Source organism: Megascapheus bottae, chromosome 6 (assembly GCF_031878675.1).
Source record: "Megascapheus bottae isolate mThoBot1 chromosome 6, mThoBot2.hap1, whole genome shotgun sequence".
Classification (NCBI taxonomy): domain Eukaryota; kingdom Metazoa; phylum Chordata; class Mammalia; order Rodentia; family Geomyidae; genus Megascapheus; species Megascapheus bottae.
Window position 1 is genome coordinate 50855444 of NC_143514.1, and position 27791 is coordinate 50883234.

A 27791-nucleotide genomic window follows, 5' to 3' on the forward strand; every position below is an offset into this window, starting at 1 on the left:
TATTAAATATATTAATATACTATGCATATATTACATAATATTATTGGGACAGTTCATATACAATACTTTTTATTTTATAAATTATTTCTCATATTACTATTATCTCATAGGTAACATGAGAAAATTAATATTTTAATACATCCTCATTCTACAGAAGAATATAACTCAGCAATGAATTAATTTTAGGTTAAACACACAGCTCTAAAGTGAGATTTGGATTTAGATCTTCTGATTCTAAATAATGTGCTATTTTATTTATTTATTTTGCCACTCCTGGGTTTGAGCTCAGGGCCTGAGCACTGTCCTTGGACTTTCTCAAGGCTACAGCTCTACCACTTGAGCCTCAGCACCACTTCTGGCTTTTTTCTATGCATGTGGTACCGAGGAATCGAACCTGGGTCTTTGTGCATGTTAGGCAAGCACTCTACCACTAGGCCAAACTCCCAGCCATAATGTGTTGTTTTTCTCTATGCATCTGAAAGCTTATGGATCTCATATTTCCATTTATGATAAGTGGAACATTAATTTGTAGAGATTAATGTTCATGTAGTTCTTTACTAAAAGGATTGAGGAGGGCTGGGAATGTGGCTTAGTGGCAGAATGCTTACCTAGAGTGTATGAAGCCCTGGGTTTGATTCCTCAATATCACATCAACAGAAAAAGCCAAAAGTAGTGCTGTGGCTCAAGCGATAGAGTGTTAGTCTTGAGCAAAAGGAGCTCAGAGATAGAGCCCAGGCCCTGAGTTCAAGCGCCAGGACTGGCAAAAAGAAAAAAAAAATTGCTGGAGGTTGGGCCCAGTGCACTGTGTTTAAGAAGTCTTCCAGGTGGTTTAAAGGCAGGCTAAACGTCAGAGCTGCTGATATGGTTTAACTGCCTGTGGTAAGATTCAACAAGAGTTTTCTAAAAGCTGCTGAGCTTGGTGGCTCACGTCAGTAATCCTAACTACTCAGGACGCTGAGATCTGAGGATCAAGGTTCAAAGCCAGCCTGGGCACAAAAGAACCTGAGACTCTTATCTCCAATTAGTCTCTAGAAAATCAGAAGTGGGGCTATGGCTTAAGGGTAGGGTGTTAGCCTTGAGTTGAAGAGCTCAAGGACAGCTCTCAGGTCCAGGGGTACGGTGGTAGCCTTGAGCTGAAGAGCTCAGGGAAGCACCCAGGCCAGAGTCAAGCCCCATGACACGCCCCCCCCCCGTGACGTATACAAAGTAATATATGATTATTTAGTCTGTATATGTACTTACACTTGTTACACCAAAGATGTAAAAATACATAAACATGAAATAACATATAAATGCTTACATTTTAATGTGCTTATGACTCTATGGAAAACTACATTCTGCTACCTAAAAATATACGCACACATAAAAATGAAATGTTTTACACAGCAGTGATCAACTAAGTCAGTGAACTAAGTAGATCCTTATAGATCTTATCTCAACTCTCAATCAGTCACTTCTGGCCTCTCCAAAAAATTTCTCAACACTCCCTGGTCTCTGGGCTTTGTATTGCCCAGATATCTTGATCCTCAGATCTCAGCCTCCTGTGTAGCTAGGATTACAGGTGTTAGCAACCTCACCTGGCTAAGTAACAGGGTTCTTGTCACTGTCCAGACAGTACATGTCTGATGACTCCTTAGAGAGCTAACTTAATTTTATTAGAGCTTATTTTCAATCTCTGAATACGAAATATCATTTTTATTAATATGTATGATGTAGGTTGGCACAGATGTTCTCATTTGATCCCTGAATCAAGATGGCCACATGATCTACAGTTGAGAAATACTGAGGATGCCTGTGTCTTCTGAAGGGGATAGTAGTGGCTTCCTTATGCCTCTTCTCATTTTTACCCTATCATAAGCTTTTGCATTTTTCACAAGACTGGTTAAGTAGATTTATTGATTTTTCTATTTAACTAATGAGATCTCACATTGGATATGTGACTTTTAGAGAGTCCCATAAAGAATCCTCTGATTATAGACTGTGCTAAGTATAGTGAACCTAAATGGGCATAAATAAATTGCTGAACTGGCATTTCTCCAACTCCTGGCATAAATGCATTGTCAGCCACATTTTGAGGTAAAATCAATGAGGAGCTAATTAGATCAGACTTAGTCACATTGCTTTGCTTAAAAACATTTATCAAAGAGTGTGCGTAGGCCGGGAGTTTGACCTAGTGGCACAGTGCTTGCCTAGTAAAAAGACCTGGGTTCGATTCCTTGGTATCACATACATAGAAAAGGCCGAAAATGGTTCTGTTGCTCAAGTGGTAGAGCTCTATCCTTGAGAAATCCCAAGGGCAGTGCTTAGGCCCTGAGTTCAAGCCCCAGGACTGGCTAAAAAAAAAGTGTATGTATGTGTGTATATATTTTTATACAATAAGGTAAACCTCTTCTGTACTGTTGATAAATATATTAAAACTTAAATGTTTAAATATTGTTTAGGTCATCTTTATAGTCTTAACATCTGTTATGGTATTATGTAACATCTGTTAAGTAGGTATATATATATATATATATATATATATATATAGAGAGAGAGAGAGAGAGAGAGAGAGAGAGAGGTGTAAATAGTCATATACTGTATATGTTGTACATAAATGTTTCTTACTTAAAGGCATATAAATTTAGAGACCTCTACCATCATCATCATCCTCATAAACCCTGGGGGATTCATAGATTTTCTTTTTTAGTACTAGGCTTTGAAATCACAGCCTCATACTTGCTAGGTAGTCACCCTGCCACTTGAGCCATTCCCCCATCCCCATAGTAAGATTTTTTTACAGTCAGATTTGCATCTTCAAAAAATCCTTGGCTTTATCCAGGTGTGTTTGCTTACACTATATCCCTAGCTGCTTAATGATAGAGATCAGGAGGATAATGATTTGAGTCTCCCTGGGGCAACGACCCCATCTCAACTAGTAGATGAGTATGGTAGAATTTCCTGTCATCCCAGCTATGTGGAAGGCATAACTACCCTGGCCAACTGGCATATATTCTAAAAATAAGTAAAAGCAAAAGGGGATAGGGGTGTGGCCCATGTGACAACCCTCCACCCAAAGAAGTTCTTGTTTTTAAGTAAAGGATGGATGAAAATGAGGCAAAGAAATGGTGGTTTGGATCCAGCTCATCAATCTGTGCACATGAAATATGTGTCTACCTTAGAAATCTGTAAATAAATAAGTAAACAAGCTAAATTCTATTCTTTCCATTAAAGAAAGAATGAAATTCATCAGTGGTTTGAGTACATGATGTGGACCAAATCCACGTATGTAGCCAGGTGCCAATAATCCTGTAATCATAACTACTCAGGAGACTGAGTTGTGAGGATCAGGGTTGAGGATCAGGAAAATCCATGAGACCCTTATCTCCAATTAACTACCAAAATGTAGGAAATGGTCCTGTGGCTCAAAGTGTGAAATCACTAGCTTTTTGCACAAAAGCTCAGGAACAATGCTTACACTTCAAGTTCAAGCTCCAAGACTGGCAAAAACAAAACCAACCAAACAAAAAACCCTAAACAGCCTAGCAGGGTGGCTCATGCCTGTAATCCTAGCTACTCAGGAGGCTGAGATCTGAGGATCAAGGTTCAAAGCCATCCTTGGCACAAAAGGATCTGAGACTCTTATCTCTAATTAACCTGTAGAAAATAGGAAGTGGGGCATGGCTCAAGGGTAGGGTGGTAGGCTTGAGCTTAGAGCTTAGGGACAACGCCAGGCCCTGGAGTAGAGCAGTAGCTTTGAGCTGAAGAGCTCAGGGACAGTGCCCAGGTTCAAGCCCCATGACCCACTAAAAAACAAACAAAACCCCCTAAACAAACACCCCCCCCATCTGCTTGGGTAACCATAACAAGATACCACAGATTTTTGGATGGCTTTAAACAACTGAAATTGTTTTCTCATAGTTCTGGAGGGTAGAAGTCTAAGATCTTGACAGAGTTGCAGATAGCAAACAATGCCTTCTTCCTTGGGATCTCTTAGCATATAAGCTTCCTGATAGGTCCTCTGTTTTCTGAGAGGCCAGTTATCAAGTATCAGAGAAGAAAGTCTTACTAGGGAAGTGGGGTAGGCAAGTAGGCTCATTAAAAGTGAATGACTTAGGAGAAGGAGACAGGGGAAAATGAAAAGGTAAGTCAATGGATTTGTAATACATGGTAAGTATATATGAAAACTGTAGAAACTAAAAAAAAAAAGTCCATACAAGTATGAGCAGAGAAAGACTTGGTACCATTACAGCCACAAATCAATCTAGAAGCCGCTTACTGCTAGCTGGTGGTTGCCAAGCAACCTCAAGAGACCTTAAGGAAGGGAAGAGTAGGAAGGTCTGCTGGTCAGGGGAAGAATCTGGACCAGTAGAAGGACAGAGCAAACCTAGTCTTTTGGAGCCCTAAGTTCTAGTCCTGTCTCTGTGCTGCATATGTGTGATCAGAGTCATCTTTACTGGCTTGTTTCACCTACTATCCAGTTGAGAAATAATCCTTGTTTATGGGTTGTTGTGAAGATCAAGTGGTGAAAGTGAAGAGAAAGCCCATACAGAACTATGAAGCCTCGACTTCCTAGAAGTTCATCGACAGAAGGACTGCAGATATTCTCAGACAGGCAAATTATTCTTACGTATGCTTTAAATTATTCTTCATGTTATATTTTCCCTCTGATCCAAGGAAGCAGTTACCTCTTTGGAGAAGAGGTGGTTGAAGCCATAGATATCAAGCTGCCTGGACAGAGCCAAATGGTAAACTTCATTGTTAGAATTCATTCAGTAGATATATTTATCTGGTGCTGACTCTGTGCTAGGCATTGTGCTAGGCTGGGCTATTTCCTTCCTGTTGTACTCTAGTATGGGAAATAGTCACTCGGCACATGAATGAAAAAGATCTAATTTCACCTATGGTATAGATCCTGAAGGAAAGATTAGACCTGTTGAAAGCCCAGGTACTGGAGTTGAGAACCTGGGAATTGCTGAACTGTGATTATGTTTCATTCTTGGGCTTCTGGCTAAACTTTATTCACAATTTAAAAGGCTAGCTTAAACTTGCCAGGCTGTGATGGCCACACCTATAATCCTAGCTACTCAGAAGGCTGAGATCTGAGGATTATAGTTCAGAACCAACTCTGGGCATGCAAATGTGTTGGACTTTCCAATTAACCAGCAAGAAGATGAAAGTAGAGCTATAGCTCAAGTAGTAGAGCAACAGGCTTAAGTGAAAAAGCCAAACATACTACAAAGTCCTGAGTTCAAACCTCAGGATCACGCTCATGCGAGTGCATGTACACCGCCCCCCCCATAGTAGTTTTTGAAAGAACAATAAATGGTCTTACATTTCTTCTTCACCTAAATTTAGAATCAATTTAGAGACAGATGCATGAGTTAGAGGGTAAATAATATAAAAGCCTCATTGCTTAAAAAAGCTAGTATGAAGCACATTAGTGTTAAGACGTGAGGCTTGTTAATACTTTATGTTGAAATCAGACATACAAATCCCATCACAGGCCAATGTAAGTCACTTTTAGAAAGGTGGAATCTAGCCACCCAAATCTAAGCTGGAGATATATAAAGAGGTCAGTTGGTAGCCTAGAGGAAGTTGAACAGAGAGTAGGACTCTGACAAGTCCCTATGGCTCTAGGAATATGGAGACAGCTTGTGAGTACACCATCCTAGTTCAGCCCTAGTGATAATCAGAATTGATTTTTCTAGGCAGCAAGTTTCCTGGTGTGGCTGCAGACATGCTGACACTTTCATCTCCTCCAAGCCTGTAGGAGCCAGCTGCTGCATGGGGTTTAATCTGATTTTAAAAATCACAACAAAGTCTATGAGAAGTCAAATAAGAATTACAGGCATGGTCTGTCTTTGTAATTTGTAAATGAATTAACCAGCAATCCTGAGTGACTACTTGAGGCAGTCATAACCCCATTCCATCTAGATAAATTGGTATAGAAGAACGAAAAAAAAAAAGGAAATAATCTAGAAGTCTTTTGGGTTTATTTATTATTCAATAAAATATTGAATGAATAATGCTAAGCACTGTTCTTAAGATGACAAAAAATCCTACAAACAATATAATAAAGAGATGAAGGAAGTGTGGTAGGAATGTGGAGGAGAAAACATCCACTTCTACTTGGTAAGATAATTGATGGCTTTACAGTGGAGGATGTGTCAAGCTGGGGTCTTGATGGATGAATATGATACTGTGAGGTTGTATGCGGGAAAGGCTTTACAGGTAGAAGAAAAGACATTTGTAAAAGCATGACTGCTTTCTAGAATCCTTTATGTGTCTGGCAGTGCCATGTTCTATAAGGGATGGGTAAAATAATATCTATAGAATAAAATAATATCTATAGAATAAAATAATATCTACAAATAATAAAAGAATATATCTAATAATACCTTGAAGGGACACTTAGCACATGGGCACAAATGCAGATGCCTTGTAAACATTAAGCAGTGAAATGATAGGATATCATCTGACATATTAAAAAAAATTTTTTTTGCCAGTCCTAGAGCTTGAACTTAGGACCTGAGTACTGTCTCTGAGCTTTTTTTGTGCTTAGGGCTAATGCTCTATCACTTGAACTACAGCACCACTTCCAGATTTTTCTGAGTAATTTATTAGAGGTAAGAGTCTCATGGATTTTCTCCCCTGGGTTGGCTTTGAACCTCCATTCTCAGCCTCTTGAGTAGCTAGGATTACAGGTGTGAGCCTGTAATTACAAGTAAATTTTTAATCTAGATAATTTTATGTCTAAAGGAAAACTCCAGTGATACTAGAGAGAATTCCCACATTTCTTCACCTGCTTTCTCTAATGTTAACTGATTATATAACCATGGTTCATTTGGCAAACCTAAGAGATTGGCATTTGTACAATATGATGAGCTAATATGAAGATTTTATTGAGATTCAATAGTTTTTTTTTATTCTCCACTAATGGCCTTTTGCTATCTCAGGATCCAATTTGTGGGATCATGTTGAATTTAATAACATTTTAATTGACATAGTTTACATGCCATAAAAGTATACCTCTTTAAAGCATACATCTCAGTGATTTTGTGTATTTGTGAAATTGTATAACCTTCACAACTAATTCCAGAACATTTTAGTGATTTATTTCTCGATATTTAACAAGTTTTCTTTGAACTAAGGTTATGTCCATTTCAAGAATAGATTTAGAAAAGCCAGGGCAGAAGCAGGAAGAACTGGTTAGGATTGGCAACCCTGGAAACAGGAAATAAAAGTGGCTTTTACTAGGAAGGTAGTAGTGGTGGTAACGACTCTGTCCAGGTTCTATCCTGTTGCTGAAAGTGTTACAGATGGGATTTGGATTGGATGAGGAGAGAGAATGGGAGGGGTCAACAATTTGGCCTGAAAAACTGAAAGTTTGGAAATGCCTCTGACTAAGATGGGAAAGATTGTAGAGAGAGCAAGATTCAGGGGAACAAATGGAGACTCAATTTTATTATGTTAAACTGGCGAGAGCTGTTAGATAACACAGTAGGGATACAGGATAAGCAGTTGAATGAATAATTTGTAGTTCAAGGCAGAGATCTTCATTGTAGATATAAATGAGCAAATCATCAGCTCATATATTGATTGTACTTAAAACTATGATATTAGATTCATAAGGCCCTCGATTCAATCCCTAGCACCAAAAATAAATAAGTATGTAACTAAATACCACAAGTCTGAATAGGATCAGTAAGGGTGAAGATAGAAAGAAGAGAAAGTCCAAGCAAAAGAAGCAAAGAGCAGATATAGTCCAGCATTAAGATGTTGGAAAGATGAGGAAGAATTGGCAAAGAATACTGAAAAAGAACAATTGGAAAGAGTTAAGTGCAGTGTCCTAGCAGGCCACATAAAGATAAATTTATAGAGAAAGTAAAGATAATTCTGTGTCCAAGATGCTGATGAATATGACTGAGAATAGATCATTAGTAACATGGAATTAGTAACTGGATACAAACAGTTTTGGTAGAGTGGTGAGGATGAAAACTAAATAAGAGTAGAAGAGAAATTGGAGACATTTAAGTATTACAAGAATAGTTTTACAAAAGGAGTTTTAATTTGATTTTTAAACTCACAACAAAGACTATGGGAAATATAATCATAATTACAGGCCTAAGAATGATTGGTAATTTGTAAATGAATTAACTAGTTATCCAGGTTGGTTATTTGTGCTTTGAAGAAATTTTGCACTAAAGAAAATGAGACAATTGAAGAGGTACCTAAAAGTGAAAGGGACATTTAATTAGAAGAGGTGTATGTGTGTGTGTGTGTGTGTGTGTGTGTGTGTGTGTGTGTGTGTACATGCTTTGTGCATGTGTATGCATGAGCACCAGTCCTGGGGCTTAAATTCAGGGCCTGGGCTCTGTTGTTTAGTTCCTCCTCCTCCCCCTCTCCCATCCCCTTCCTCCCCCTCCTCCTCCCCTCCTCCTCTTCCTCTTCCTCCTCCTCCTCCTCCTCCTCCTCCTCCTCCTCCTCCTCCTCCTCCTTCTCCTCCTACTTCTTCTTTTCCCCCTCAAACCTAATATTCTACCATGCCTCCACTTCTAGCTATTTGGTGGTTAATTGGAAATAAGAGTCTCACAGACTTTTCTTTGAGCCCAAATCCTCTGATATCAGCCTAGAATCTGAGAATAGCACGAGAATAAATTGCCATTGGTAGCAGCTAAGGTTTTTTTGTTTTGTTTTGTTTTGCTAGTCCTGGGACTTGAACTCAAGGATTGGGCATTGTCTCTCTATGCTCAAGGTTAGCACTCTACCACTTGAGCTGCAGTACCACTTTTGGCCTTTTCTGCTTACATTATACTAAGGACTCAAACCCAGGGCTTCATGCATGCTAGGCAAGCACTCTGCCACTAAGCCACATTCCCAGCATTGGTTTTTGGTTTTTAAAATGAGAAAAGTAACAATATGTTTGTTGTGCTGACACATGGTCTAATAGAGCCAGCAACAGAGTTGCCAATAAAGAAACAAAACTGTCAAACTGATATGATGTAGGAAAGTGTGGAGAATTCCTGGGAAAATATCCTGGAGCTGGTAAGAGAAGATGGACTGATGAATGTAGAAGAAGTGGGCTGGAATGGTCATAGTAGTAACATGAGAATGGGAGATTGAGTTCTTGTTGGGAGTAGACAGTGCAGGGAGAGAAAGAGGAGAGCTGGACTATAGGGGTCAGCTTGGGGTTATATCTGCTGGTGGGAGTTCTCTGGTACAATTTCCTGGTGGAGGTGGCAGGAAGGTCATCAGCTGACAGTAGATTTGAGAAACATTAGAGATTTGAGGGGTGAACATCATCTAGGAATAAGGTAGAAAGAATAGGCCAGGAAAATGTAAATTCATTGTTGATTAGCATTAAGGCTCCACTTGCAATTAGTGATCACAAATTGGAATTCATGTATTCATGAATTTGAAGCATGGTGATACATTTTTCCCCTTTTCAGCTGTATTTTCTTTTGTGGGTAAAGACACAGAGTTGGCAGACGGTTGGCTTTACAAAGGTGTGGTTTTGCTTGAGTATGGTAAAGCAGAAGGGCCAGGGGGTTGGATAGTCTATGTCATAATTGACTTCAGTATTCAAGCTGGTCAGAGAGGGAGGTAAGGACAGAGCAGGTGAGAGACAGTGAAAAGATCGCAGGGAATATCCCTAAGACAGTAGACATGGAATCTAGAAGAGGGCTACAGAGGTCATAGTAGTGTGAGAGTGGGAGGATTGAAATTACCATGAGAAACTGAGATCCGGAGTATAACTGTGAGAGTGGTAAGGTTGGGGTTGGAGATTAACATCACTGGAGGAGTCCTAGAAGAAAAGTCTATAAGGCTGGAAGGCACATCTCTGTGGGTATTCAAATTATTAAAGATTATGTAGAAAGCAGCATTGAACCAACAATTGCCCACCAGACAGTAGTGGGGAAAGTGGGTAGCATAATCCCATGAAATTCAAAGCTGAAGGTGTTTTTGTTTTGTTTATTGGAGGAAAAGAGAATGATCTGGGAGCAAGAGTGAGAAGCAACATCTACCTCCTGGACCTAATGATTAAAGGGTGGGGAGAAGGGAAGCAAGCAGCCATTTGGAGGCTTAGGGAAACTGTGCCCTTAGGAGAGCTGGGTTTTAATTACAGGGAGGGGAAGGAAACATTCAGATGAGAGATTAACCAAAGTAATTTTTCCCCCTGATAAATGAGTTTCAGGAAAGTGGTGAGGAAAGTTTGAGTAGGGAGGAGAGAGAGTAATAGTGTTGGGAGAAATGCTGTACTAGGCTAGAAGCAGGTGGAAAGCAGATTCCAGTGGTCAGGAAGAGCCTGGGAGACTTAGGTCTCTTGCCATGACTGACATGAGCAGAGGGATAAAAGTTTGAACAGAAAGAATTATAAATGCAGACAGGTGGCCCCAGGACAGTGATATGGGAGGATCTGCACTTCTCCTTGTTTCCTTTGTGGATGTGATATAGATTTTCTTATTTAACATTTCCCTCTCATTTTTTGTTTATATTTTGTGGTCATGGGGCTTAAACTAGGCTAGGGCTCTGTCCCTGAGTTCTTCATCTCAAGGCTACCACCCTACCCTGGGCTTGGGTGTTGTCTCTGAGCTCTTAAGCTCAAGGCTACTGCCCTACCCTTGAGCCAAGTCCCACTTCCCATTTTCTAGAGGTTAATTGGAGATAAGAGTCTCAGGTCCTTTTGTGCATGGGCTGGCTTTGAACCTTGATCTTGGAACCAGATCTTAGCCTCCAGAGTAGCTAGGGTTACAGGCATGAGCCATCATGTCCGGCTTTCCCCCTCATTTTTATTAGCATAAATTAATTGTTCAAAGGGATTTTACTGTGTTTTCATATATGTGGACAGTGTACTCAAACCCATCTTCTCTATTGAACTTCAGAGATACAGACAGGGGTTCTTTCCTTTTTGCGCATCAATTGTTGTGGCAATAAACTTTACGTAGGTAAAACATCCTCACCTGTAAACGGGGCTAATAATGCCTCCCACTGGACTAATATGAGCTGAAAGTATCTCTAACTGTCATGTCAGATCAATGTTCTGTGCTTTCTTGTCAATTCATTTCATCCTCAGGATAACTCCAGGGATTAGTATTGTTTTGTAGATAAATAGGCTGAGTAAATAGTCAGTAAAAGGTGAACATGTTTTGAAGTATGCTTATTGTGGAACAACTATAGATTTTGCATATTTATTACATACTTGTTTGTGAGTTTATTTATTTTATTTTTTTTGTCAGTCATGGGGCTTGAACTCTGGGCTTAGGCGCTGTCCCTGGACTCTTCAGCTCAAGACTACCACCTTACCCCTGGGCCTGCGCATTGTTCCTGAGTTCTTCACTTCAAGACTACTGCCCTATGCCTTGAGCAACATTGCACTTCCTGGTGATTAATTGGAGATAAGAGTCTCAGGTCCTTTTGTGCCTGGGCTGGCTTTGAACCTTGATCCTCATATCTCAGCCTCTTGAGTAACTAGGATTACAGGCCTGAGCCACCGCACCCAGCTGGGACAATTTTTTTTTTAACTGCAGATTCACCTATTAGCTCTCCAGCTCCCTTCCTTTCAGACCAGCCCTCTTCACTCTTTCTCGACACATAACAGGCGATTCTAATGGGCACCCATGTTGAATAATCTTGTTGTGTATGTATAAAATTGAGTTAGTACTTAATATAGTGGTTTCTAAGTAACAGCTGCATGTTCTGGCACAGGCTGAGAAGGGAGGGGGTTGCTTAGTTTTAAGTAAAAATGAACACATGAACCAGCAGTGTCTCTGAACCTCAGTTCCCAAAGCTGTAAAATAGAAAGAATATTAATGCCTACTTCACAGTATCATAGAAAATAGAGTGAGACAATAAGGAAGATCCTAGCATGGTGCCCATAACAGATGTCCAATAATGGAACACAAATCCCATGATGAAGAGGGGAGTCAGCGTTATTGTGTTCTGTTCTATGATGTCATATTGTTGTTAGTGATCTTAGTGGTTACTGTCACCTTTAAGAATAACAGCCATGGGGTTGATGAAGTAGCACATTGTTAGAGAAATTAATTTTTCATGGATGGAAAGAGAAATTATGTTCTGTTCTTAAAGACTTCCAGTTGTTTTGAATGGCTAGAAGTGTTCTAGCTTTTTTCGTCATGCCTGATATGTTGCTAAGGGTAGGAGAGGAAGTAGGGAGGTGATTTAAATGAGAAGTCTTGTGGGCTCCTCTTCCCCCACTATTGCCCAACATCATCGCTCCACATCCAAGGTTGCCAGGTGACTACTGAAAACTCTCAACCTCTGTGACTCTTGAGCTTCTCACCTTCTTCTGTGAAGTCTGTCAGCTCTGTGCTAATGACACAGAGATTTTGTGTACATGCCCACATGGATAGATTAAGTCAGAGGAGATGTATATTCCCCTCTGTACACCCCATCCTCCAGCACTACATCACTGCTCCCCAAGTTGTTACTGAGAGTCATTATTTCTATCTGCTCTTGCTTGAGAACAAATTGTATGAAAACTATCCATTCTTTCTTCCTAATTTCTATTGAATACATCTTAGTTCTGTTCTGTCACACTTTTTTTGAGGTTTTACTGTGAGTGAGGCTCTCCCTTCACCTCCTGTAGCAACCTGAATGGAGCTGCTTTTCCTCGGTCTTGCTGTCTGTAAATGTTCTCCAATCAGTATCACCTCAGTGCATAAAACCTGGGGAGGGCTCCCATCAATATGCAACAAATTTCTTTGCTTCGCCTTCTAGGACCTTCTATTTTCATTTCATCTCAATTACCCATTAGTCAGTCCATGCTCCGTCCAAGTCTACTCTAACCCTCTGGCCCCATACACAATGTATGCTGAAAAACTAAAAAAAATTACAGCAATCTTAGATATACAGAAAAAATGTCAACATAATACCAATAGCTCTCATTTTCCTGCATTCCATTTCCCTTAATAAACCACTTTATATTGGAATGGCATATTTATTATAATCAACCAATACTGATACATTATGACTAACTAGGGTTCATAGATTAGTCTTTTTCTCTCACATTTTATTCATTGACCTTTTTCTGTCTCAGAATCCCAGCCAGAATATCATTTCCATTTAATTGTCTTGTCTCGCCTTAGACTCTTAGCTGTGAGTATGTACTGTTTTTGCTCCTTGCTTTGACCAGGCTGTTTCCTTCTCTCTACAAATTAACCCTCCTCCCTCATTCTCTACCAGAAAACTCCAATTTGACATGAGAGACTGAGTTCAAATAAGATCCCTTCTAGGAGATCTCTGCTGCTATCCACATCTACCTGTTTTAGAGGCCTCTCTTAATTTTTTACACCTATACTACAGATATCTGGAACTTTCTCACCTTCTCTCCAGTCTGCAAATTCCAGACTATGCCTAATTGATGTCTATAGAACAAGGCACAGGGCCTTGCCAAGAATAAGGATTCAGTAAAGGCTGGCAAAAGAAAAGTAGTCATATAGTTTGAAAACTAAGGCTAGTTCTTTTCCCTCTGCCTCTAATGTTGACTTTTGTCTCAGTCTATGATCAGGTCTTTCGTTTTTCCTCCATTAGTTCTACATCTTTGTGGCTGGGTGGTTTGAGGATCCTTTTGGGTTGGCCTCTATCTCGGAGGCAGATGGGTTTGAGGAAGCCATAATTTATGACTACAAGAGAAAGTCTTATCATTTTCACTGTACATGTGAGAAAACTGAGGCCCAGGAAGGAAAGGTATACTTTACCAGAGGCCACACAGCTGGTAAATGAGTTAAATGAGCCTTGAACTCACAGTTTTGTGATTCACTCCCGAGCCTGTACTCTTTCTACTGGACCACACTATTAATGAATATAAAAAGTGAGACCTGGGCCAGGAGTTTGGCCTAGCGGTAGAGTGCTTGCCTTGCAAGGACGAAGTTTGATTCCTCAGTACCACATACATAGAAAAAAGTCAGAAGTGATAGAGCCCTAGTCTTGAGAAAGCCCAAGGTTAGTGCTCAGGCCCTGAGTTCAAGCCCCAGCGCTGGCAAAAAAGAAAAGAAAAAAGTGAGACCTAGCCAGGCACCAGTGGCTAATGCCTGTAATCCTGGCTACCCAGGAAACTGGAAATGGAGATCTGAGAAGTGAGATTCAAAGCCAGCCTGGGCAAGAAAATCCATGAGACTCTTATTTCCAATGAATTACTTTCAAAAAAGCCAGAAGTAGACCTGTGGCTCAAGAATACTAGCCTTGAGCAAAAGAGCTCAGGGACAATGCTCAAGCCCATCATTCAAGCCCAAGGATGGGTGCACACCCACACTAAGAACAAGCCATAAAGTGTAGTAGTAGTAAAATCATCCCAGGACATCCAAGCCTCCTTTGCAGGAACTGATTTGTTCGCTCGTTTTTGTTTGTTTTTGAAGGAAATGACATCTCACTATGTTGTCCAGGCTGAACTGAGTTCAAGCAATCCACCCACCTTAATTTCTGAAATAGCTGCGACAATATTGGGTCTGGCTACTCTGAACTATTTTAAATGGGTTCCAGAATTTAACCTTTCAGCCTCCTCAGCTAGACTTGGAAAGAGAAGAGTCAAAGAAGAAAAGAGAGGACATAGAAAGTGAATAGAGAAAATTTGAGGTGATTCTGAGTTTGAATATTATGTCCAGGCTGTCACAAGGTACCATTTTGTGAGAAGAGAAAATGTTCTCCTTCACTGGTATATTTCAGGGTCAACTGACAACCCAAAGGCTGGCTTGCTGGCCACCAGCAAAGGCACAATTAGGCTTTTAATTTCTTTCTAGAGGAAGTTTGTTCAAGTAGTTTGTTCCTAACCCTGCTTTCTCCTCTCTCTTGGTGTGTCTCCAGCTTTGGTGTGTATGTAAGCAGCGGGGGGGGGGGGGGGGGGGCCTGGGCCCTGAGTTCCAGGGGAAAGAGTAGCAAACTGAACTGAATGAATGTGACTCATGTTTATGCAGAGCTTTACAGCTGCCAAGTACTACCATAATACTTAGATGATTTTACTCTCTCAATAACAAGAAAAAGATGTCAATACCAATCTTATTAATCAGCTAAGAAATCTAACTTGCAGAAAGCCAAATAGCTGGTTCTGTACTTATTAGAGAATGGCAGCTGGAATTTGAACTCAGATGTGCTTGATCCCAATCCCTACTCTTCCTGCTGCTGCCCCTCCCATTAAGTACTTAGAGTGAAGAGACACTAGAAGTTAGGGGATGATAAGTCTAAAGATGATTTTAACAGGCATCTTGGAGGAGGTGATCCCATACCTGATAGGAACAGAAGTGGGTTCCAAGACACACACATTCACATACTGCATTCTCGCACTTGTTTCCAGAGATTTAAAGTGGCATAAAAACATTAGAACGAGGGGCTGTCTTTTCTTTTTCTGGTTTGGTCCTGTTCTAGCTTGATTTCTCCCCAAGTGTGCTACTCCAAATCACTTCCTATTAGTTTATTAAGCCATTCAAAAAACCAACTAGCCAGCCAACCAACCAACCAATCAACCAAGACCATTAAGAGTTTATAAACAGTGTATAGGTAGAATTTACGTAAGGATCACTGATCTGGTCAACTCTAGTCTTAAACAATTCACATAGTATTTCATTATAAAGATGATAGAATAGAAGTTAGGAAGGTTGTAAAGTTAGACTTCTGGTTCAGATCTTTTTTAACTTCATGACCTTGGGCATGACTCTTTACCCTGAGTCTCAGTTACTAGTCTATAAAATAAATGTGAAAGAGTAACCTCTCAGAAAAAAAATGGTAAAAATTTGCACAATACTTGACATAACTTGTCTCTACAAATGGCAGCCAGTGCTATGTCTGCCTGTGAGGTTTGGGGGAGAAGGGGACAAGTGATTCATATAGGCACAAACACTTAAACTGAATTCTGCATTGTATGTAGCTACTGGTTCAGCAGGGCTGTTCCAGACAGAGGGAGCAACTTGGGCAAAGCATTAAGACTTCAGCACCTAAGGAATGTCCCAGTGTTGTTATGGACCCAGGGAGAAAAGAATGGTTGCATCATTAGGTTAGAGAATCAGGGCTTAAACTCCAGCTTCAACACTTGCTAACTTGAAACATTCAAAAGTACTAAGTATCTCAGTGACTCTGAGGGTCTACTCCACTCAGACTGATGGTTGTGCAAATTGTTTGCCTAATCCATGAAAGGCATTTGTCACAGAACCTGACACTAAGTACTTAACTCATGTTGATAATTATTATATGACTGTAATTATTATTATTAATCCTTACCTAACAAGATTTAGAAAGGGCTCTAAGTATCAGCTAGTGTAATATCTCTATTTTAAAGATGGTGAACCCAAGAAGTAGAATGGAGGATGTTTGTAATCTCACAAAGCAAATGAGTGGAGTTCATACCACCTAGAGTTCATAGATTCCAGCCTATACCTCTGTGGCTTCTTTACTGTTCTCATGCTGCCTCTGACAGGTTCATCCTCTCTCCTCAGATGGTTGACCCCCTTCCCTTGTAAATAAATTTCAAGCTTTTCCTTCCTGGAGCTGTGTTTATTCTATTTTTAGAGCACTGGCACCTGTATGCAAATGATTCTCAGGGGATTTGTCTGCTATGGTGACTGTGGGCCAACTCCCAAAAGAAAATTGCTATGAAACTAGAGGGAAAGCATAGTCTAGTGTAGGCTAGAGATCCTAGACTCCTGGTTTCTCTTTCTAGTTAGATCCCAGAAGTCCTAGGAGCTCATTTTAGTCTCTTACCTACCCTATATACATATAAAACCCATGTGTTTAGTAAGTAGATCCCTAGGCTAGGCGTCAGGCCATGGTTTTGGCTTTGAGATGACATATCAGAAGGTGGGATGGTACTGGCTTAGGTTCTGGAAAGATTATGGTTGCTTTCAGAAAAATGGATGTATGTGAGGGATTGGAAGAAGAGATCTAGGACTTAAGAAATGGCAAGAAGGAAGGGAAGAACAAGGCCTCAGATTTCCACAAAGGTCAATGTCTCCTGGTCTTTGACTTAAGCTGCAATATTCTGGCACTGTCACCTTACCAGTTAACAGAGACTTTTTTCATATCACTGAACTTGTTGATTCCCTGTTCTCTTCAGAACAATGTCACAATACCTTGGCCTTGTATTCAAGACCTCTGAATCTAGTTTAGCCTTAGTTCCTACTTTCTCCCTAGTATTTAGAATACTGTATTTCAAAGAATAGAAGGTGCAGGCTGAGAGTTTGGCCTAGAGGGAGACTGCTTGCCTAGCATGCATGAAGACCCAGATTCAACTCCTCGGTACCACATACATAGAAAAAAAGCTGAAAGTGGTACTGTGGCTCAAGTGGTAGAGCTCTAGCCTTGAGAAAAGTCCAAGGACAGTGCTCAGACCCTGAGTTTAAGCCACATAACTGGAAAAAAAATAGAAGATGCTAGCATTATAAGACATAGCTGGTTTTCAGAGAGGTTTAAATGTGGAAAAGTGGACATTGAAAAATCCATGAAATATGGTATTTTATGCTCCAGTGAAAATGGAACTGCTTTGTACTCTCCAGATGTCATGCTGTTTCAAGCCTTCTTATTTTTGATTTTTAGCTATTTATTATGGAAAATTTCAAATAAATACTCAAGTAAGAAGAATAAATAGTATCTCAACACTTCCAGCCTGCTATAATAATTATAAACTCATGTTTGGTTCTCCATGTTTATCCTAGAGTTCCTTCTCCCTGGACTACTGCTAATAAGAATAGCAACTGCCAGTACTTACAAGAGATTTTGTTTTTTTCTTATTTATAGAAGTAATGTATGTTCATTTAAAAACATTTTAAAATCAAGCACTGGTGGCTCATGTCTGTCATTCTAATTGTGTGAGAAGCTAAGGTTTGGAGGGCTACTGTTCCAAACCAGACCAGTCAGTAAAGTTCTTTAGACTCTGTCTCAGTGGAAGAATCTCATGTCTATCATCTCAGTTATGATGAGAAGCATGAGATGGAGGTCCAGGAAGTGAAAGACACTATCTCAAAAATAATGAGCTCAGACCAGGTACTGGTGGCTCATGCTGGGAGCTGGTGACTCATACCTGTAATCCTAGTTACTCAGGACCTGAGATCTGAGGATCACCGTTCAAAGCCAGTCTGGGAGATTCTTACCTTCACTACACTATCAAAAAAGCCAGAAGAAGAGCTGTGGTTCAAGTGGTAAATTGCTAGCTTTGAACAAAAGAAGTCCAGGGATAGTACCTAGGCCCTGAGTTCAAGCCCCAGAACTGACACTAAAAAGTAAATGAATAATAAGCTCAAGAAAGACTGGAGGCATGGTTTAGTGATAGAGTACCTGCCTAGCAATGCCCAAATACTCTGAGTTCATACCCTAGTTCTAACAAAAAGAATGTTTTTGCCAGTCCCAGGGCTTGAGCTCAGGGCCTGAGCACTGTCCTTGGGCTTTCTCAAGGCTAGAGTTCTACCACTTGAGCCACAGCACCACTTCCAGCTTTTTCTATGTATGCGGTACCAAGAAATTGTCTTTGTCTATGCTAGGCAAACACTCTTACCACTAGACCAAACGCCCAGCCCCCAAATAATTCTTTATTATAGCCTAGTATTAGGAAAATGCTATTAACATTTTGATTATTTTTTCCTACTTCTTTTCTGTGAATTGTTAACATAGTAGAGGTCTTATGTATTTAGTTTTATATCCTATCTTTTACTTAACATTATAACATAAATATAGCCAACATTATGTGCTTATGGGAAAGATGTGCCATATTCTGTCATCTTTCAGCAATATTTGTTTACTTACCATGTGGCTGGGACTATAGACTCAAAAGAATGAGAGCCAGTGTTTGGTCTCTTAATGCTTAGTTTCCCCCATTTTTTGGCTACTGTTACTACTACTTTACTACTACTACTACCTCTACTACTACTTTGGCTACTTTTACTATTGTGTGTGTGTGTGTGTGTGTGTGTGTGTGTGTGTGTGTGTGTGTGTGTATGTGTGTGTGTCTGCCACCCTGGACCTTGAACTCAAGGTCTAGGTGCTGTCTCTGAACTTTTGTGCTCAATGCTAGTGTTCTATTACTTTGGCCACAGTGTCCCTTGGGCTTTTGGTAGTTACTTGAAGATAAAGAGTCTCACTGAGTTTCCTGCCCAGACTGGCTTTGAATCTCAATCCTCAGATCTCAGCCTCCTGAATAGCTAAGATTACAGGCCTGAGGTTTCAGAACTGGCAAAAAAATAATTTCATCATTTCATCTATTAACCATTTCATTTCTGTGAGCACTATTTTTTTATCACCTGTGGTTTATTAGTACCAGACATGCTTCCCTTCATTTCCTTTTATTTGCTGTGACCTGGAGGTATATTAAATATAATCTTGTTCCCAGCTTCTTTTTTTCCTCTTGACCCTCTTCTATCTCATTTTTCTCTCCACATCTTCCTGTCTTGAAGGAGAGTTGGGTGAGTCACATAAAAGATACAGCAGGTGGCAAATTAAGTAAATTCCCTGGAGAGACTTCTCAGAATGCTGCGAATAGTGCTGATGTCAATTTGGAGGCAAAAAGAGTAAAGAGGAAATGGATTGGCAAATCTGATGCTAAATTTGTCTGTGAACTGGGGTATATAATGGGTGATGGTTCATTAGAATACCTACTATGTACCCAGATCGTGTGGGGTGCTCATGAAGGTTTATTAGCTGCAGAATCGAATGAACTAGGAAACAGTGAGCATTTAACTGTATACATCTAGAGAGACTCAGACTAAGATAGAATTTTACATCTGTGCCTTGGAAGTGGAACCTGGGGAATATATAAAAAATGTAGAAGACAGAAAAATCAGGGAGAAATGTAAAGAAGCCAAGGAAAGAGGGAGTTACAAGAGAAAGCATTTGTGTTTGGGGGGAGTGTTATTTAGATCAACAGAGAGGTCATATTTCTACCTTTATGTCATTTAGTCCTTTGTTGATTCAATATTTTTTCTTCCAGATATTGAGCTGTGCCCTGTACACAAATCTTCCACAGTCTAAATGATGAATATAGGTGGGAATGGAAACAAATCTCAGACATAGATGCTATGGTTCCTTCACCCAACAAGTATTCATTGCATGTCTAGAATATGTCAGACACATTGAGAAACACCACCAAAAAAACCCTATGAACTACACAGTTCATCTGCTTGAAGAAACTGTGCCTCCTTGTTTGTAGACATCGGTACTCATATCTGTGTTTTTGAGTTTTCTATTTTTGTGGGTTTTGACCCAGAGATCCATGTCAAAAATAAGAATTCAAGGCACACAACTCACTAGACTTCAGTTTCCCATTTGTAAAATGAGGGATTGGCCTGGTAAGTACCCATCATGTACATGCTGAGAGTACGGATCACATGAGTCTTACAGACTAATATGGCATGTACACAGTAAATATATGTGGACTTGATATTCTCATAAGACTATTCTAACTCTTAATTGTCTGTACTGACATAAAGGCCCAAGTACATTTTATGGCTACTCAAAAAGAATTAGGATGAATTTCAAATTTAAGTCCTGAAGAACTTCTCAGGGTAGGTATCCTTTTACTTGGACTTCAAAAACCTAGATAGGATATCATATATTCATAGTCTTGGATTGTAGTGACCACTTCCTTGCCCTTTTTCTTCAAGGAGATAACAAAGACAATTTCTGTGTCCTTTGGGCTTCAACTGTCTAGTATGCCAATAGTGACAGTGATATATAGTATACTAGAAACAGCATGGACTTCCAGTCAGAATAATTGGATCTGAGTACCATGTAAGTCCCAAAAGAACTTGCTTATTTACTATCACCTCAGGAAGGTCATGAGCATCAGGGTCTTACTTTCCATATCTGTAAAATAAGACAGACCAAATGAAGATAAGATAGGTTATCTCCTGATATAAAAAAAAAAGTCTGCATTTGAGTTGGGAGCATGGACTAGTGGTAGAGTGCTTGCTTAGCATACATGAAGCTCTGGGTTTGATTCTTTGGTACCACATACACAGAAAAAAGCCAGAAGAGGTGCTGTGGCTTAAGTGGCAGAGCTCTAGCTTTGAGAAAGCCCAAAGACAATGCCCTGGCCCTGAGTTCAAGCCCCAGGACTTGAAAAAAAAAAGACTTCATCTTAGGGTAATTGTCAGGATCCAGTGAGATGATGCAAAAAAAAGCTCTTATAAACTGTAGGACACCATGTAGTGTGGTATATACTGTTGAAGACGGATGAACTTAATATCAATCCAATGCCAAAGGACAACTTTCACCACTCCCTCAATCATTCTCCCAGACTCCACTAAATTGCTGTCTCTTCCCAGTTTCCTCCCATTCCTGTGGAACTTAAGGCCGTGGCTCCCAGCTGCTGTGAAATAAAAAAGGCTTGGAGCTAAGCATCTGTGGATTGGTAGGGATGGGAAGATGAGCATGGGGGAAACCAGTTCACAAGCTCTCAATACCTGCCTCCCAGGTACTAGTCACCCTGCCCCCTAAACTTACCCAGACAAGGTTAATTGAATAGGGAGTAAGCTGGGGTCTGGTTAGGGAAACAGATAATCTTTCACTAATTCTGTCAAGAACCAATATGTCTGTTGCTGTTGTAGGATTCCCTTTTTATTATTATTGTTGTTGTTTATAATACTGAGGAGTAGAAAGAAGTGACATATTTGATGTCACCTACCCTATTTCAACATTCTCGGCGCTTGAGTTTCATTTAGTAATATTATTCGTAGCCTACTATGTGCTAGATGATGCAGTTGAGGGCCTTGCCATATTGTGATCTCAAGGGAAGATCAATTAAAAAAAAATAGTATCTAAGCCAGGTGCTCATGCCTATAATCCTAGCTACTCCAGAGGCTGAGATCTGATGATCATGGTTTGAAGCTAGCCCAGGCAGAAAAGTCCAATTATCTCCAATTAACCAGTCAAAAACTGTGGCTTAAGTGGTAGAGGGCTAGCCTTGAACATGAAGATGCTCAGGGACAGCATCCAGGCCTAAGCCCCACAGCTGTAAAACAAACAGAAATCCAACCAGTATCTATAATTAAGTATGGTATTTGAAATTATATAAGGCCAAAGCACAAAAGAAAAGAGAGAGAAGTTACTTGGTTTAGAATGTGAGAGAAAGAGAAATTCAAGGAAAACTTTACAGAGGACCTTTGAGTGAGTTGTAATTATAAAAGGAAAGAAACAGTATGCAAAAATGGGTGGTGACAGTGGTACATGGTATGCAACTATGAAAAGGTTCTCAGGGATGTGAATGAGCAGATGCTTGGAAGAGCACATTGGTTTGATGAAGCAATGAGACAGAAAGAAATGGAAAGGACTGGACGCCTGTGGCTCATGCCTGTTATCCTAATTACTCAGGAAGCTGAGATCTGAGGATCATGGTTTGAAGCCAGCCTGGTTCAAAGCCAGCCCAGGTAGGAAAGTCCCTAGGATAATTAGCTCCAGTTAATCACAGAAAAAGAGGTAAGTGGCACTGTGGCTCAAGTGTTACAGAGCTAGTCTTGAGCAAAACGAGCACAAGGACTGTGCTCAGGCTGAGTTCAAGCCCTAGGACTGGAGGGAGAGGGGAAAGGGAAGAAAAGAAAAAAGAAATGCAAGACAAGCTACTGAAGGGTCTGAATCCACAGAGAATTTTTTTTTTTTTTGCCAGTCCTGGGCTTGAGCTCAGGGCTTGAGCATTGTTCTTGGACTTTCTCAAGGCTAGCACTCTACCACTTGAGCCTCAGCACCACTTCTGGCTTTTTGCTATGTATGTGGGGTACCGAGGAATTGAACCCGGGTCTTCGTGCATGCAAGGCAAGCATTCTACCACTAGGCCAAACTCCCGATCTCTCCATCGAGAATTTATGGGTTCTGGAAAGACAGACAAAGTATTTAGACACCAAAAGATGATAAGATTTGAATTTTAGAAAATCCATCTGACAATCAGTATTCTGTCAAAACACCCAATAGATCCATCCTTTTAACAAGTATTTGTTGGAACTTTCAAGCCTTCTGTGCCAGGTGCTGTGCCATACACTGGAGATGTAATAGTAAGCAAAACCAGACATCCTGTTCTTGTGGCACTTGCAGTTTGGCAGGGGAAGACAGACCCTAATCAAATGATTATACCAATAAACAGAAAATTACAGTGATGCTGAGTGCTATAAAGGAGAAATTCATGATACCAGGAAAGCTTATAATTGGAGTATTTGACTTGGTCAGAGTGGTCAGGAAAGCATCTCTGCTGAGCTGAGCTCTGAGTGTCAGCCCAAGACAAAACACAGGAAGGCTTTATGAGAAAGAACCTTTTCTGCTTTATAACACATATCCAATATAGGCATATCTTCTATGGTACAGACACTAGGTTTCAGGCAAGTACTCTGCTATATTTTGGCATCTATCTTGGAATCAAATCAGTACCCAGGGAAGAGTTGAAAGAAAAGAGGAAGGTAAAACCCTTTTAGCTGCTTTAAATATTTGAAGATAGCCGTACTATTTCCCTGGGCTAAATGCCTACTTTTTGTGGATTTTAGGTTTTCTTTATTGTCCTGGTTATTCTGCTATTTGTCAAGGTCCTTGTGACAGGGGATTGAAACCAGAGATGTAGTCCTGCGAAAAGAATTGGTCTCTTGGAGATAAGGTTTGATTTTTACTTAAGCTCTTTTTCACCATTCCTGTGTTTTGTGCCTTCATGTCCCATTGCTCTTTTGTGGAATGGAGATACCATGCTTCTCTTACAGGGTTTAGGAATTAACTGAGAAAACAGAGAAAATAAAAAGGTAAACTAAGACTTAAACAAATACAACGATTTAAATATTTAGAAGGCTTCTAAATACATGTGAATGTAGCATTAGAAGTATTCACTGTATGTTCAGAGAATAGAGTTGAATCAATAGAAAATACTTCAAGTAAGGTCTGAAGGCATGGTTCAAGAGGTAGACTGCCTGGCCAATAAACTAAAGGTCATGAGTTCAGTAGGGAAAATTATATATCTATATATTTATATATACTATCTCACAATAAAATTCACAAATGAATTTCAGAAGGAAGCCATGTTTTAATAATCAGAACTGTTAGCTGGGCACGGTGGCTCATGCCTGTAATCCTAGCTACTCAGGAGGCCCAGAGTCCAAGTCCCATGAGGAACAACAACAACAACAAAATCAGAACTGTCAGTGGAATGGCTGCCTTGGGAGGTGGTGGACATCCTGCACTGGAACACTCAATGTGGATAGGCTGTGGAAGGGGTTTCTATTCTAAATGGAGGTCATTATAGATAATTCTTGATTTTTTTTTTGCCAGTCCTGGGCTTGAGCTCAGGGCCTGAGCACTGTCCTTGGACTTTCTCAAGGCTAGAGCTCTACCACTTGAGCCTCAGCACCACTTCCGGCTTTTTTCTATGTATGTGGTAATGAGTAATTGAACCCCAGTCTTCGTGCATGCTAAGCAAGCACTCTACCACTAGGCCAAACTGAAGGCCCCAATTCTTGCCTTTTTGCCTTTTTGCCCGCCTGTCTCCCTCCCTCTCTCCCTCCCTCCCTCTCTCCTTCCCTCCTTTCCTTCCTCCCTCCTTCCCTTTCTTCCTCCCTTCCCTTCCCTTTCCCCTTCTTCCTTCCTTCCTTCCTTCCTTCCTTCCTTCCTTCCTCCCTCCCTCCCTTCCTTCCTTCCCTCCTTCCCTCCTTCCTTCCCTCCTTCCCTCCCTCCCTCCCCCCTCTTTCTTTCTTTCTTTTTATTTTTTTCTTTTTGTTAGTCATTGGGCTTGGACTATGGTCCTGGGCACTGTCCCTGAGCTCTTCAGCTCAAGATCATAACCCTACCCCTGGGCCTGGGCCTTGTTTTTAAGCTCTTCAGCTCAAGGCTAGTGTTCTACCCCTTGAACCATAGCCCTACTTCCAGTTTTCTAGTGGTTAATTGGAAATAAGAGTCTTATGGCCTTTAGTACTGGGGCTGGCTTTGAACTGAGATCCTCAGATCTCAGTTTCCTGAGTAACTAAGATTATAGTCATAAGCCACTGCACCTGGTATCTCCCTCCCTCCCTCCCTTCCTTCCTTCCTTCCTTCCCTCCCTCCCTCCTTCTCTGCCTTTCTTTCCTTCTTTCTTTCTTTCTTTCTTCCTTTCTTTCTTTCTTTCTTTCTTTCTTTCTTTCTTTCTTTCTTTCTTTCTTTCTTTCTTTCTTTACTTTCTGTGTCAGTCCTGGGGCTTGAACTTGGGGCCTGGGCACTGTCCCTGAGTTTTTGCTCAAGGCTAGTGTTCTACCACTTGAGCCACAGCTCCACTTGTGGCTTTTTTAAAAAGTAGTTTATTGGAGATAAGAATCTCATGGACTTTTATGCCAAGGCTGGCTTTGAAACATGATCCTCAAATCTCAGCCTGGTATATTTACAGGGTTGCTGAGGAGAGGAAGCTTGCTCACTCTGATGGCCATTCTTTGGTATATGCTTTGCCCATAGGAAGAGCTCAATGAATGTCTATGCATAGAAGTGACTTAATTGTTTTTGATGACATGATCTCCTTCCTCAAGTAGCCAGTGAGTCATTCCTCCTTCCTGTCTCCTCTTTGGTTCTATTTCTGACTCTCATCAGTGGAAGAGAAATCAATGCTCATCACTGTGATTTTTAAAAATAAAAGCTAGAGGGAAGTGTAAAAGTGTTTCTTTGGGCTGCTTTCCATTCAGCACTGAGAGTTGGGTAGTTGTTTCCTGGCTTGCTTTCCTTAAGTGAAATAATAGTGACAACATCAATAGTAATGGCTGTGGCTATGATGAGCTTTATTAAACACCTACCATCCATGTGCCCACATTCTCTATCTCTTTTTTTGGTATATGTGACAGCTTTGAAGTGCTGTCATTGAGCTTTTTTTTGGATCTTGAACTCAGGGCCTGGCTCTTGTCCATGAACTTTCTCAAGGCTAGCACTCTACCACTGAGCCACAGCACACTTTGGGCTTTTTCTGTGTGTAGAAACCAGGGATAGGGGTGGGAGTGTGGCCTCTATCCTTGAACTTTTTTTGCTCAAGGCTAGTGCTTTACCACTAGAGCCATAGCTCCAATTCTGGTATTGCTGGTTAATTGGAGATGAGTCTTATGGACTTTTCCTGCCCTGGTTGGCCTCAAACAACAATCCTTGGATCTCAGCCTCCTGGGTAGCAGGTATTATGGATGTGAGCTGTAGGCACTCAGCTATCTGTTATCTTTTATCCTTCAGAGGTATCACTACTGCTTGGTGTTATGTTTATACTGTTATCAGCACTTTTCAGATAAGAAAAGGCCAGGCTGGCTTTGAACTGTCTCAGATTTCAGCCTCCTGAGTAGCTAGGATTACAGGTATGAGCCATAGGCACCAGGCTTGAAAATATTTTATTTAGTAATAAAAACCCTACAAATCGATATTTTAATTTCTCTTCTATATATGAGGACCTGAGATATCAAGAGGTGAAATAAGCACTTGTCCAAAAATCATCTGGCTTTTGAGTAGCAGAGCTGGGAGTCAGACCAAGGGCCCTGCTAAGCTCTCAAGCTCATCTATTCCCTTTAGGTCAGGCCATATCACTGAAGTTCAAATGAAGCATCACACTGAGACTCTGGCTGGAGGCAGCCCCTAGACAGATTTGAATGGAGAAGGAAGTGGTACATGACATAAGACTTGGCCTTTTGAGCTGTACAGACGCGGGGAAATTTAAAAATACCTGATACCTAGGCAGACATATTATATATTAGGAATGACTCCAATGGTTTCATATGTAACTTTATTAATTATGTACAAACTATATGAGATAGGCATTATTATAGATGAAGAAACTAAGGTCCCAGATGTAAGAATCTCATGGGCGGGAATTGCACAAGAATATGGATACCAGAAGACAACAATCATTACAAGCTATTTTAGAGGCTGCCTACCATTGTAAGCTGGAAAACAAGCCTTTACATCTGAAAATGTAACTCTTAGGATCTCACTGTGTAGCCCAGACTGGTCCTGAACTTGTGATCTTATTGCTTTAATCTTACAAGTGCTGGGATTTTAAGTACACAAAACAATCACATCTAGTGATTAAAGGTCATGCTTAAAGCAATAGGGACAAAAATAGTAAGACCCTATTGCTACAATAAGTATAAGTTCAGTCCCTATGCTTTCCCCAGTATATATGTGGAAAAGGGCCTTTTTGTACAGGCAGTGACTAAAACTCTATGCACTGACAGTCCTGTGCTACACACTGGGAGTACAGAGAAAAACAGACTCCATGTCCAAGTTCATTTATGATTACATATCAGAGTTTCCAATTAGTTGGCCATCAATAAGGTTACAAGACTATTCTAAGAGCTGGAATATCAGGCCTGGCTCAAGGCAGAGATAAGGAGTCTAGCTGTTCTTACAGGGTAATGAGATATAACATAAGGTAAATATTAAGCTGGGCTCAGTGGAGCCCTGTAATGCCAACTACTCAGGAGGCTGAGATCTGAGGATCACAGTTCAAAGCCAGCCTGGGCACTAAAGACCGTGAGACTTACACACATATACACAAAGAAGCAGAAGAAAGAGTAATGGAAAAGCAGATCAAACACTGTATGCACTCTCTCACATACACACAGAGCATTTATACAGATATGACATACAGCCAATATTTCAATCAATAGTGCCTAAGATTTCCAGTATTAGATGTTAATCTATCCATCCATTTATCCATCCCATCCATTATTGTACTCATTTTTTGTATTTATCACAGTACTGTACATAGTCAGAAGGAATATTTTGATAAGATGGTTGGAATGAACAATAAGATACTTTAAGACTTGGCTTAGTAAACAGGAGATGGAAATTCATATTAGTCTTTAATAAGATGGGTATATAAAATATATATGCACCTATATATATATACACATACATAT

At 40.4% G+C, this 27791-nt stretch overlaps 1 protein-coding gene across 4 annotated transcripts in view; it reads left to right on the forward strand.

Moving 5' to 3' along the window:
* Positions 1-27791, forward strand: part of Rab3b (RAB3B, member RAS oncogene family) — a 54647-nt gene that overhangs the window by 9403 nt on the left and 17453 nt on the right. The window contains exon 1 of one of the 4 annotated variants that reach the window (XM_090334850.1): positions 4420-4727. The exons of the other annotated variants lie outside the window; for them this stretch is intronic. Coding sequence (XP_090190976.1) covers positions 4536-4727 — 192 coding nt within the window. The 5' untranslated portion in view covers positions 4420-4535. Of the gene's footprint in view, positions 1-4419; positions 4728-27791 lie in introns of those variants that run through there. 4 annotated transcript variants of the gene reach the window in all.